Here is a 13,288-nt window from a genome sequence, read left to right as displayed (position 1 = left end):
CCCAGGAAAGTGTGTCCGGCCAAATGGGATCGAGCGTGTTGGGTTATGTGGTGCACCCCTGCAGGGAAGTTAATCTATTCGAATAGCCGTGATCTTCGGTAACAGGACGACTTGGAGTTGTACCTTGACCTTATGACAACTAGAACCGGATACTTAATAAAACACACCCTTCCAAGTGCCAGATACAACCGGTGGTCGCTCTACCTCAGGGATATGAGGAGGGGATCGCCGGGTAGGATTATGCTATGAGATGCTATTTGGAGATGTTACTTGGAGATGCTACTTGGAGGACTTCAATCTACTCTCTTCTACATGCTGCAAGACGGAGGCTGCCAGAAGCGTAGTCTTCGACAGGATTAGCTATCCCCCTCTTATTCTGGCATTCTGCAGTTCAGTCCACTGATATGGCCTCTTTACACATATACCCATGCATACGTAGTGTAGCTCCTTGCTTGCGAGTACTTGGATGAGTACTCACGGTTGCTTTCTCCCCCCTTTTTCCCCTTTCCTTCCTTCCTGGTTGTCGCAACCAGATGCTGGAGCCCTGGAGCCAGACGCCACCGTCGACGACGACTACTACAGTGGAGGTGCCTACTACTACGTGCAGCCCGCTGACGACGACCTGGAGTAGTTTAGGAGGATCCCAGGCAGGAGGCCTGCGCCTCTTTCGATCTGTATCCCAGTTTGTGCTAGCCTTCTTAAGGCAAACTTGTTTAACTTATGTCTGTACTCAGATATTGTTGCTTCCGCTGACTCGTCTATGATCGAGCACTTGTATTCGAGCCCTCGAGGCCCCTGGCTTGTATTATGATGCTTGTATGACTTATTTATGTTTTAGAGTTGTGCTGTGATATCTTCCCGTGAGTCCCTGATCTTGATTGTACACATTTGCGTGCATGATTAGTGTACGATTAAATCGGGGGCGTCACATGTTTGTGCTTTCACTAGTTTTGCATGTGTATGGTGGTTTGAACATTGTAGATTATATCCTATTCCAGCTACTTGGGCTATCTTTGAAAACTGCTATGCATACTCGTTGGGTTCCACCATATTATCAACGTGAATTGCTTCAAAAATTGCAGTGTTTGAGACAAGGGAAAAATTCAGTAGAAGAATATTATCAGGAATTACAAACTGGCATGATTAGATGTGGTATTGTTGAGGAGAATGAAGCTATGCTTGCACGTTTTATGGGTGCATTAAATAGAGAGATTCAGACCATTCTAGAGTATAAGGAGTATACTAATATCACTCGTTTATTCCATCTTTCTTGTAAAGCTGAACGTGAAGTGCAGGATCGACAAGCATTGTCGTGAACTAACTTTTCTGCAGGTCGACCTTCATCATGGACACCATGTGCATCTTCTACTTCCATTGCACCAGCACCTCTATCAGGTGCCACCTCTAGCTGTGCTATAAAAAAGCAGGCACAACCACCACTATCTGCCAAGAGTGCACCTGCCGGGCCTGCACAGAGCTCTTCTTCTTCCATGGCATCAACAGGGCACACAAGTGATATTATTTGTCGTCGTTGTAAGGGAAGAGGTCATTATGCGAGAGAATGCAAATCTCAGTGTGTGATGATTGCTACTGAGTATGGTGGGTATGAGTCCGCTAGTGACTATGATGAGGAGACTTTGGCTCTTTATTACACCTGAAGAACATGGTGGAGATGATTCTGAACATGAGACGCAATACATGGCTCCTGAAGATGCTGACAGGTATGAATGTTTAGTTCCTCAACGTGTTTTGAGTGTGCAGGTCACACAAGCTGAGCAAAATCAGAGGCATAATTTGTTCCATACAAAGGGAGTTGTGAAGGAACGTTCTGTTCGCGTCAGCATTGATGGAGGGAGCTACAACAACTTGGCTAGCATGGAGATGGTGGAGAAGTTATTTCTCACCACAAGACCGCATCCACATCCTTATTATATCCAATGGTTCAATAACAGTGGCAAGGTTAAGGTAACACGTGATGTTCGTGTGCATTTTAGTATCTCTACATATGCTGATTATGTTGATTGTGATGTGGTACCCATGCAAGCATGTTCCTTATTACTTGGTAGACCATGGAAATTTGATAAAAAATCTGTACACCATGGTAGAAACAATCAGTATACTCTTGTTCATAAGGATAAACATATTACTTTGCTTCCTATGTCTCCTGATTCCATTTTGAAAGATGATATTAATAGAGCTAATAAAGCAAAACAGGAGAAAAATAAGAGTGAAAATTAGATTGTGGCAAAAGATTTTGAGCAACAAATGAAGCCTAATAATAAACCATCTAGTGTTGCTTCTGAAATTAAATTGAAAAGTGCATGTTTATTTGCCACTAAATTTGATATTGATGAGCTAGATTTCAGCAAATCAGTTTGCTATGCTTTTGTGTGCAAAGAGGCATTATTTTCATTCGAGGATGTGCCTTCCTCTTTGCCTCCTGCTGTCACTAACATTTTGCAGGAGTTCGCTAACGTCTTTCCACAGACGTGCCACCGGGATTACCGCCTATTCGAGGGATTGAGCATCAAAGTGACTTAATTCCCGGTGCTTCACTGCCAAACCGTGCGCCATACCGTACCAATCCAGAGGAGACGAAGGAGATTATGCGTCAAGTACATGAGCTTGTCGACAAAGGTTATATATGCGAATCCCTTAGTCCTTGTGCTATTCCTATTATTCTAGTGCCGAAAAAGGATGGTACATCGTGTATGTGTGTTGATTGTAGAGGCATTAATAATATTACTATTTGTTATCGTCATCCTATTCCTAGGCTAGATGATATGCTTGATGAATTGAGTGGCTCTACAATATTCTCCAAAGTTGATTTGCGTAGTGGATACCATAAAATCCGTATGAAATTGGGGGATGAATGGAAAACAACATTTAAAACTAAGTTTGGATTATATGATTGGTTAGTCATGCCTTTTGGGTTACTAATACACCTAGTACTTTCATGAGATTAATGAATGAATTTTTATGTGCTTCCATTGGACGATTTGTGGTAGTCTATTTTGATGATACACTGATTTATAGCAGATCTTTGGAGGAACATTTGGAACATTTACGTGCTATTTTTATTTCTTTATGTGATGCACGTTTGTTTGGTAACCTTGGGAAGTGCACCTTTTGCACTGACCAAGTATCTTTTCTTGGCTATGTTGTTACTCCACAGGGAATTGAAGTTGATAAAGCCAAGGTTGAAGCTATTGAGAGTTGTCCGCAGCCCAAAATGGTCACACAAATGAGGAGTTTTCTTGGCCTCTCTAGATTCTATAGGCGTTTTGTGAGAGATTCCAGCACCATTGCTGCACCTCTCAATGAGCTTACAAAGAAAGATGTGCCTTTTGTTTGGGGTACCGCACAGGAAGAAGCCTTCATGGTATTGAAAGATAAGTTGACACATGCTCCTTTACTCCAACTTCCTGATTTTAATAAGACTTTTGAGTTTGAATGTGATGCTAGTGGAATTGGATTAGGAGGTGTGTTACTACAAGATGGCAAACCTGTTGCATACTTTTCTGAAAAACTGAGTGGGCCTAGTCTGAATTATTCTACTTATGATAAATAATTATATGCTCTTGTTCGGACTTTAGAAACATGGCAACATTATTTATGGCCCAAAGTATTTGTTATACATTCTAATCATGAATCTTTGAAACATATTAAAAGTCAAGCTAAACTGAATCGTAGACATGCTAAATTGGTCGAATTCATTGAGACTTTCCCTTATGTCATAAAACATAAGAAGGGTAAAGAAAATGTTATTGTTGATGCTTTGTCTCGTCGCTATACTATGCTTTCACAACTTGACTTCAAAATATTTGGTTTGAAGACTATCAAAGAGAAATATGTGCATGATGCTTATTTTAAAGATGTAATGTAGAATTGTAAAGAAGGAAGACTGTGGAACAAGTTTGTCGTTAATGATGGATTTGTGTTCCTTGCTAACAAACTATGCATTCCAGCTAGCCCCGTTCGTCTTTTGTTGTTGCAGGAGGCGCATGGAGGAGGATTAATGGGACACTTTGGCGTGAAGAAGATGGAGGACGTACTTGCTACACATTTCTTTTGGCCAAAGATGAGACGGGATGTTGGGCGTTTTATTGCTCGTTGCATTACATGTCAAAAAGCTAAGTCATGACTCAATCCTCATGGTTTTATATGCCTTTGCCTGTACCTAGTGTTCCTTGGGAGGATATATCTATAGACTTTGTTTTAGGTTTACCTCGAACAAAGAAGGGGGGGATAGCATATTTGTTATCGTGGATAGATTCTCGAAAATGAAACACTTTATATCATGTCATAAAAGCGATGATGCTGTTAATGTTGTTGATTTGTTCTTTCGTGAAATTATCCGCTTGCATGGTGTGCCCAATACTATTGTTTCAGATCGCGATACTAAATTTCTTAGCCACTTTTAGAGATGTTTATGGGCTAAGTTGGGGACTAAACTGCTTTTTAGTACTACTTGTCACCCCCAAACTGATGGACAAACTGTAGTAGTCAATAGAACATTGTCTACTATGCTTAGAGCTGTTTTGAAGAATAATAAGAAAATGTGGGAGGAATGCTTGCCTCATATTGAATTTTCTTATAATCGTTCATTGCATTCTACTACTAAGATGTGCCCTTTTAAAATTGTGTATGGTTTCCTACCTCATGCACCTATTGATTTGTTGCCTCACTACAGGAATCGGCTACTTTGCCGTTCGCCAAGGCAGACGACAAAGGCATGGATGGCGGACGGCAAAGGCCTTTGCCATCTGCCGCGGACGGCAAAAGGCGCCGGCAAAGATAGCATCGATAAAGACATTCTTTGCCGTCTGCTTTCTAAAGCGGACGACAAAGGGGCCTTTGCCATCAGCGGCTGATGACAAAGAAAACCGACGGCAATAAATTCTTTGTTAGTCTGTTAGGTGGCTAACGGCAGTCTTTGCCGTCCGCGGCTGACGTCAAAGAAGCAAAGGTCTTTGACGTCTGCCAGCAGATGGCAAAGTTTTTGTTTCTTTGCCATCTGCCAGCAGACGGCAAAGTGTCCAAGTGTCCAGATGCACAGACGGCAAATCTCCTTCTTTGTCATCTCTGTCATTGATTTACAGTATGTCCGGCAATTCATATTCATATGTATAGCGCATGCATATATCACAAATATCAACACAGACCACAGGAAAATAAGAACATCACAAGATCATCCATAAAAACATATATATCATACGACCTGTATCACAAAGTAAGACGAGATCACACAAGTGTCGACAAATAAGATCACAAAGGTTGGCCTCCACATAACACAAAACTTAGGTGAGCATCATGGGATCTAGCAGCAACTGCACCTAACCTACTGGATGGACACTGCAGTCCAGACCCAACACCACAAGCACACTACATACTGATTTGCGACCGCGCCGGTGATGCAACCACCACGACCAAAATTAAAAAGGCAAGGGAGGTGGGTGGTCCAGGTTGTTGTCTCCACCCCGCCTATGTTTGCCATCTTGAAATGCCAACAGGTCCAGGTTGTGGTCATCAGCCTTCTTCATGCCATCAGCATGATCACCATTGCCTCCCGCACCCCGTCATCATCAGACTGATTTGCTGCTGCTGCTGCTCGTCCTCCTACTCCATCTGCATGGACAAGAGCAAGTTAGTTGAATGGCATGCACGATAAAACTGCAAGGCATATATATTCATCTAGATTAATTCTACTAAGTACAGATTTTGCATGGATGGGCTTGACTTCAACAGAGACTGAAAGAAGAGCATTTTCCCCTCCCAATCCAAAACCTGCAGTACAAATACAACTCTAAGAGAAGGAACTGTGGTACAACAAGAGGCGCTCCAAATCGAACTAAATCTCGGTTTCTTTATTTATCTAAGAAACATCACAACCATAACTTCTGCCAAGCAAGCAGTTATCATACTATCAGCTAAAGAAAAACAAAGGAAGATCATGTGTCACTTTCAGGGAAAACATCAGAAGTAGATGATAGGCAAAAGTGGATGATCATCAAATTCCATCACACTCCACAGTGAATAATGCTACTACTATTGATAGCAAGGACTAACTATTCCCACTACCTGGATGCAGCGTCCTTCATTTTGCAAACAAAAAAGGAGCACATTATCCAATTCCTTCACATACATAAATGAATAGCAGCAACCAAATTCCTTCAGATACATAAATGTACAAGTCAATCATCCGACACGTACAATAATATATGGATGTAAACTCCATCATGTACATGAAAAGAAAGTTCAGCTGGATTACGAATCAGTCACATATATAAACAATATCCAGTCAAAAAGGAAGGTCCAGTAAAAAAAACTAACATTCGGACTAGGAGCGATACATCAAACCATCAACGTATATCAGCAAAAAGCTATATGGAGGCAACAATGTCGAAACCTATAAAAACAGAGGATCCACCAAATACTAAATAAAAATAAATTTACTTTTTCACTGGCACCTGGCACCTCAGTTGTTAAGTACATATGCCAAAAGTAAAAGAAACTCATTTCATTTTTTGCGGAAAAAAGAACTGATTGCAACCAAAGATTCTAAATAGAAGAAGGTATGCATAAAAATGCTAATTGGTGCTAGATAGATTAGTGTATGTAATAAAATGTTAATCTTCTTTTTTGTGGGCGAATACAATTTTAATCTTCATCGCAACTTACCATCAAATATTTATTCATATTACGAAGTTTGCAATTTTCTACCAGCATATTTATTCACTAAACAGCAAGCACGGATTGGGTTTGAAGCAGTCAACTTACATATACTCCCATGGACTGAATAAAGGGCACCTCATATTTGGTTTGAGAATGTCAATATTTCCAAGTAACTCTAGCAAGATGAACAAAGCCAGTCAATCATACATCAGCAGCCATTTGCCAATTTATTGAACTAATAATGAGCACAGAGAAACTAAGAGCAGTTCATATCCCACTACATATATGCAAAAAAAAATTGCGTTGGTTTGCTGACGGCCACACCAAACAAAGAGCTGATTGAACAGGTCATGTCACATCTAATACCAGAGAAAGCGCATAACCACTGCGATGCTTGTTGCTGAGCTGGTGACGAGTGCTCAGAGACGAGGCTAACGAACCTCCAATTCACAGCGAATCTAACACTCACTTCACCTCCTCTGAACTATCATGGTGATCAATGAAAGGCAAAACAAAGCAGGTTTCTAAAATAATTCAGTTAACAGAATCGCTAGACTCATCTACTAATTCATGTGTGGCTAACTTGCTAGTACTACACTACACGATGGGAAAGAGGTCCCAAATTCAGTGTGAGATGAGCTTACGAATTCAGTTAACAATGAACCTGAATCTATGCCTATGTCTGAAGGGAAAGAAGAAGGTTGGGGCTTTGAGGATGGGGGAGGGAGGGACTGACAGGGCAATCCAGAAGGCGCCGACGAGGGGGACGGCGCCCCAGAGCAGGCCGCAGGCGAGCCCCACCGCCTGCCGGATCCAATGCACTGCGTCCAGCAGCTGGTCCTGCACACTAAAACCCAGACACCGAACCAATCAGAACCTCACAGAGTCACTCCGGGACACGCCGCCGCCGCCACCGGCGATGGCGGCACACATACCTTATCCAAGTATGCGTCGGGGTCGAGGTACCGGATGGGGTTCGCCTTGGCCTCGATGCAGTCGCCGAGGCGGGCGGGCTTGAGGTGGTTGATGTATCTTGAAGGGCTGCGACCATCCTGACCACGCCGACGTCGCTGTGCCCGCAGCAACAGCAGCTCGACGCTGCTGGGGCCTCCTCGCGGCGCACCACCACCAGTGCCTAGGCGTGGCTCTCCTGGGCGAGGAGAGAAGCCGGTCAGTGGAGATGGTGAGCGGGGAGAGGTGACCACGAGGAGGAGAGCTAGGTGGTGGGGAACCGCGGGGATCGCCCGAATCTGGTGGCGGCATGGGGTGGAGAAAGGGGATCGAGGAAGACGAGAGAGATGGTATCCAATGTGACGTGGGTGTGTGTGCGTGGGTTGGGCGTGGGTGGGTGTGCATCGTGGGTGGGGCCCGGGGTTGTGTGGGTCGTGGGTGGGTGTGTGCCAAGTCATCGATTCGTGTCCATGGCATGCGTTTATTTTTTTCCTTCTGCCGGAGTCGGGGGCGGCCGTTAGATACGTTAGATTATTTTCTTTGCCGTCCGTTTTCGGACTCTTTGCCGTCTGCAAAAAATATATCCGTTAGGTCATTTTCGTTAGTGGGTCACCCACCCTCTTTGCCGTCTGCTAGCAGACGGCAAAGATTTTATGTCGTCAGCTAGCTGACGACAAAGAGCAGGTTGACGGCAAACACTCTCTTTGCCGTCCGTTTTTTTGCTGTTAGCTTTCTGTAAGCTGATGGCAAAGACCTTCTTTGCCGTCAGCGAGCAGACGGCAAAGAGCTGGCTGACGGCAAAGATCCTGATTCTAGTAGTGCATCTCCATCTTCGGAGAAGGTTAATTTTGATGCTAAACAACGTGCTGAATTGATTTTGAAAATGCATGAGTTAACTAAGGAAAACATTGAGCGTATGAATGCTAAATATAAACTTGTTGGAGATCAGGGTAGAAAACATGTTGTGTTTGCACCTAGAGACCTTGTTTGGTTACATTTGCGTAAGGATAGGTTTCCTGATTTGTGCAAATCAAAACTAATGCCACGTGCTGACGGACCTTTTAAGGTGTTAGAGAAAATAAATGATAATGCATATAAACTTCAGCTGCCTACAGTTTTTGGGGTTAGTCCCACTTTTAACATTGCAGATTTGAAGCCTTATTTGGGCGAGGAAGATGAACTTCCGTCGAGGACGACTTCATTTCAAGAAGGGGAGGATGATGAGGACATCGATACCATTGTTACACCCACAACCCCTGCTGCTATACATACTGGACCAATTACTAGAGCTCGCGCACGCCAATTAAATTACCAGGTACTTTCATTTCTTGGTAATGATTCTAATGTTCATGAGAATATGATGCTGCCTAAATTGGATACATTTGTTTGCTTACAAATGAAGGGCCTAGCTTGGAGAAGGATGAACATTGGAGCAAGAACAAGCATGGAGATGATGGCATGCGCAAGGGGAATAAGAACGGAGTTACAAGTGATGATTTCGGGACGTTGAAGCCACCATAATGAGTGCATGAAGCATTGGACGAAATATACAAGATGCTACTTCATAGTTTTCGTCCACAGACTATTCTAGGTGTTGCGTCACCTTATTATTGGGCCAAGCCCATGTTATTTCGAAATACTTGATTATAGGCTGTTTTTAGAGTCTGTATGTGTGGGGAAACAAGAGTAATGGTTTGTTTCGTACCCCTCCCTCAAGGGCCACGAAATTTCCCCCCTCTTCCTCCATATATATAGCCCTTAGGGCGTCGTTTAGACTTTGGGTTTTGTTTAGACTAAAAGTTCGTCATAGCTGCAACTTCGCGTACTTCGTTTGTGTTCAACGACCAGACTAAGGCATCACAGAACCCCACCTTCATTAATAAAGCTTTCCTCTGTTATTCGCAATATCCATATTCCAATCTTAGTTTCTTGCTTGTTCTTTGTTTGCTTGCAGGAAATAGACCTTCGTGGTCAGGTTGATCGTGCTCCGGCGTGGTCAATAACCTCTCGGAGTTGGTTTAGTGGTTGCTAAGGCGCGATGTCCTCGCACGTTCGTAGTCGCATCGTCAAAGTTGACTTCCACCAAAATGATAGCCACCATCTCATCGAAAGACGGGACACCTTTGCCTCTATCATTATGTGTGATCTCTAGCTTGTATTGCTACTAATTTTGTTGAATTCCATCTGCTTAGTTTACACATTATACTTGTGAATAAGACATGTGTTCCTGTTTCTAGGATATACAATATCTGTCTATCACACAATGTTCTTACATCAAATTACTACTGTTGTGTAAGCTGCAACAATCACTTATCATAAGACACCTTTGACTTGGGAGTGTGATATAGGTTACATCTCGCATTCTTTTCTAGCCTGTACTACTAATTTGTTGAAATGGCACTTATGACGAGACAATTTTAACTTGGTAGAGTGATATTCATTGCATCTTTCATATGGTGTCTAGCTTTCATTGCTTCTAATTTGTTGAAATGCCTTCTCCTTAGTTTACACATTATAAGCTGTGAATATGCAATGTTGTGAATATGCAATGGCACTAATGACGAGAGACCTCTAACTTGGTAGTGTGATGTTGTGATGTAGGATAGAACCCTAGAGGTCGATCTTTCACATTTGGAGGGAATCCTACAAAGAACACGAAGAACATGAGAGGGGAAACGAGGGGAAAACACGAGAAAACACTCAACCAACAAGAATATAGTCACACATGCGCTAGATCATCGAGACACAAAGTGATATAAGATCCGAATCCAACAAAGGAAGATACATAGGGTAACCGGTTCTTCTCCGAGAGGAGGTCTTGAGTTCTTCCCGTTAGGGGCCTTGAATCCAAGTGGATCTTCTCCATAGAGGCACAGTCTCTCTTGGAGGAGCAGACCCGGATGGATGAGCGAGGCTCTATCTCACAAATGAGATATCACAACGCTGACCCTAGCTAGAGGTGGGAGAGGTCTATTTATAGTCTAAGTGGACGAAAGGGTAAGTGGCTTCGGCCCAACACACGGGCGGACACACAGGCATCGGACATCCGACGGTCACCGATCGTCCGAAGGCTCACGAGGGTCCGGACGTTCGGTAACGGTCGGGCGTCCGATGTTTCGGCTCTGGTCAGGAATTGTCGGTCGTCCGGTCATCCGGAAGTCTCTGTTCTTCCAATGTTTTGGCTCGGGTGTGGTGGTGCCGGTCATTCGGAGAGGCTCGGTCGTCGCTGGGAGGTGTCGGACGTCCGGTCGACGTCGGTCGTCCGGCCGCTGTAGCATGCGAAGGCTGGGACTTGGCTAGTCGTTTGGAGCCTCCAGGCATCGGACGTTCGGTCGGTGTCGGTCGTCCGATGACTAGGAGTTTCGAGTGGTCCTTCTTCTTGCCCGTTGAACTTGGTGTCCTCGCCGTCTTGTCCATTCGGTGTAGCTGATCCGTGGCTCTCCTCCAAACACCTGATCACACATAGGGTCTCCGCATGAGGTAGTAGCCATGTCTCATAAGTAGGGAGTGGGAGTTCGGAGAGGAGCGAGTTCAACTTATCTTCGATAGCCTTTGGCCGAGCTCTTGTCATTGGTCCAAGTGGTGTTGTGGGAGATGTAGATGCGTCCATGGGGATGATTGTGGGATGCTCCGCATCATCTTCCCCCTCCCTTGGGAAAGATCTGACCTCGGATCGAAAACTTCATCACCATGGTATGGCGAGAGGTCTTTGACATTGAAGATGTTGCTCACGTTGTACTTGTCTCGTGGGAGGTCGATCTTGTAATCATTGTTGTTGTAGCATGCTAGCACCTTGAAGGGTCCATCGGCTCGAGGTAGAAGTTTGGACTTGTGCTCGTTGGGGAAGCGGTCCTTGCGTAGGTGTAGCCACACAAGATCTCCTATGTTGAAAATCATGGGTTGCGTGTTGATGTTGAGCTTGGTCGCGAGTCGTTGTACTTGGCGCTCGATGGTGTGCCTTGTATCTTCATGCATCTTCTTGAGGTAGCTTGCTCATGTACTCGCGTCCATGTTGGTGCGCTCTTGTAGTGGAAGAGGTAGAATCTCCAATAGGGATAACCGGTTGAAGCCGTAGACGACCTCAAAAGGGGACTTGCTGGTAGTTGAATGTCTTGCGCGGTTGTAGGCGTACTCGGCGATGGGGAGACACTCCTCCCACTCCTTGATGTTCCTCTTGATCAACAAATGAAGTAGAGTGGAGAGTGTACGGTTCGTCACCTCCGTTTGGCCGTCGGTTTGAAGATGGTATGCCGAGAGAACAAGAGCTTGATTCCGAGCTTGGCGCATAGAGTCTTCCAAAAGTAACTCAAGAACTTGACGTCGCGGTCCGAGACAATCGTTTTGGGCACTCCATATAGTCGCAAGATTTCCCTACAAAAGATATTCGCAATATGTGAAGCATCGTCTATCTTGTTGCATGGAATAAAACGAGCCATTTTAGAGAATCGGTCCACAACCACTAATGCAGAACCGGGCTATAGCCCCGGTTTGTAAGGGCCTTTAGTGCCGGTTCTATAACCGGCACTAAAGAGTGGGGACTAAAGCCCCCCCCCCCCCATTAGTACCGGTTCGGCACGAACCACCGCTAAAGGGCCACCACGTGGCACGAGCCAAGGCCGGGTGTAGGGAGAGCTTTAGTGCTGATTGGTGTTATCAACCGGTACTAAAATTTTTAGAGGGTTTTGGTTTTATTATTTATTTTTCCTTTAATTTTGTGTTTTCCATTTAATTCTTTTTCGTTTGCTGGTATTTTACGATACTATATATTGTACACATTATGCATATATAAAAATAGAATTTCCCGTAGAACCAATTTTATATCTCTCCCTAATAATAAAGCACGGATCGACTTTGTCGGGTTCACCGTCACAATACGCTTTCTTCTCATGTCAAAATATGCTTTTACAATTTGTATGGACAAAATCGTAATATAAACGAGGTGGTACTAATTTTGTCCGTCCATCAAAACTTTCGCCGTTAAAATTCTTGCGTTCCTGTGGGGTTGAGAAAACATCGTCCAACCTAAGAAACCCCCTGATCGTCAGGCTTTTGGGCCCTACATGTATATCAGGCTTTGGGCCATACATGTATGTTTATCTTTTGATGATCTGGACCTTGCATGCATGTGGTCCGTCATGCCGAAAAAATAATATGATTCTCTCCAATGCTTGTTCGGCTAAATAATAATCCCACATCGCTTATTTACACCTACTCTCAGTGATTCATATACGTACCCAGTGATGATTCAATAAGCGACCAATCAGTAAACAGAGATGCATAGTATGAGGCAGATGTAAAGATCACATCCGTTCCGAAGAAACACCTGGCCACGCGCACAGGACATCTGTACATATACATCTGACAACTCACTTCATGACCACCACCTCTCTCCCTGAATTGAAGAACAAGCAGATTGATCTGAGCCGAACGCCACAAATCACAAAGAAAGCATGAGCCGAAGCTTACCTGGGCCGAGGGGCTGCCACCCCGCCCAAGCAACCGAAGAAGAGCCGCCGGCCAGAGCTCCACGTAGCCTCTCGGGGCCGCGCCGCCGAACAGGAGGCGAGCCCGCCTCCCCACCACGAGATCCAGACGCTGCAGAGAAAACCCGATGCCGCTGTCCGCCATGGGCCGGCCCTGGGGCATGGGCGACGGGGCGACG

The 13,288-nt window shown here is 44.5% G+C and overlaps 1 protein-coding gene across 16 annotated transcripts; it reads right to left on the bottom strand.

The window, feature by feature from the left end:
- Window positions 1-5,178: 5,178 nt before the first annotated feature.
- LOC119330896 lies at window positions 5,179-8,041 on the bottom strand. Of its 16 annotated transcripts, XR_005160330.1 has the most exons (6): window positions 7,611-8,032; window positions 7,412-7,515; window positions 6,781-6,850; window positions 6,082-6,171; window positions 5,717-5,787; window positions 5,179-5,628 (listed from the first exon to the last, which is right to left on the bottom strand). XR_005160330.1 is itself a non-coding variant. In XM_037604057.1 (5 exons), exons 1-5 carry the CDS (start codon window positions 8,029-8,031, stop codon window positions 5,620-5,622), a joined length of 492 nt encoding a protein of 163 aa, XP_037459954.1. In that variant the 5' UTR covers window positions 8,032-8,041; the 3' UTR covers window positions 5,179-5,619. The 16 variants fall into 16 exon arrangements, 8 of the variants coding, with proteins under 8 accessions (XP_037459954.1, XP_037459963.1, XP_037459970.1 ...); XR_005160325.1 differs by having other exon boundaries at window positions 5,179-6,171; window positions 7,611-7,825; window positions 7,908-8,041; XR_005160329.1 differs by having other exon boundaries at window positions 5,717-6,171; window positions 7,611-8,035.
- Window positions 8,042-13,288: the final 5,247 nt, after the last annotated feature.

This window comes from Triticum dicoccoides, chromosome 1B (genome assembly GCF_002162155.2).
Source record: "Triticum dicoccoides isolate Atlit2015 ecotype Zavitan chromosome 1B, WEW_v2.0, whole genome shotgun sequence".
Taxonomy (NCBI): Eukaryota; Viridiplantae; Streptophyta; class Magnoliopsida; order Poales; family Poaceae; genus Triticum; species Triticum dicoccoides.
The sequence above is the reverse complement of the archived record's forward strand: the minus strand, read 5'-3'. Positions and strand labels throughout refer to the sequence as shown.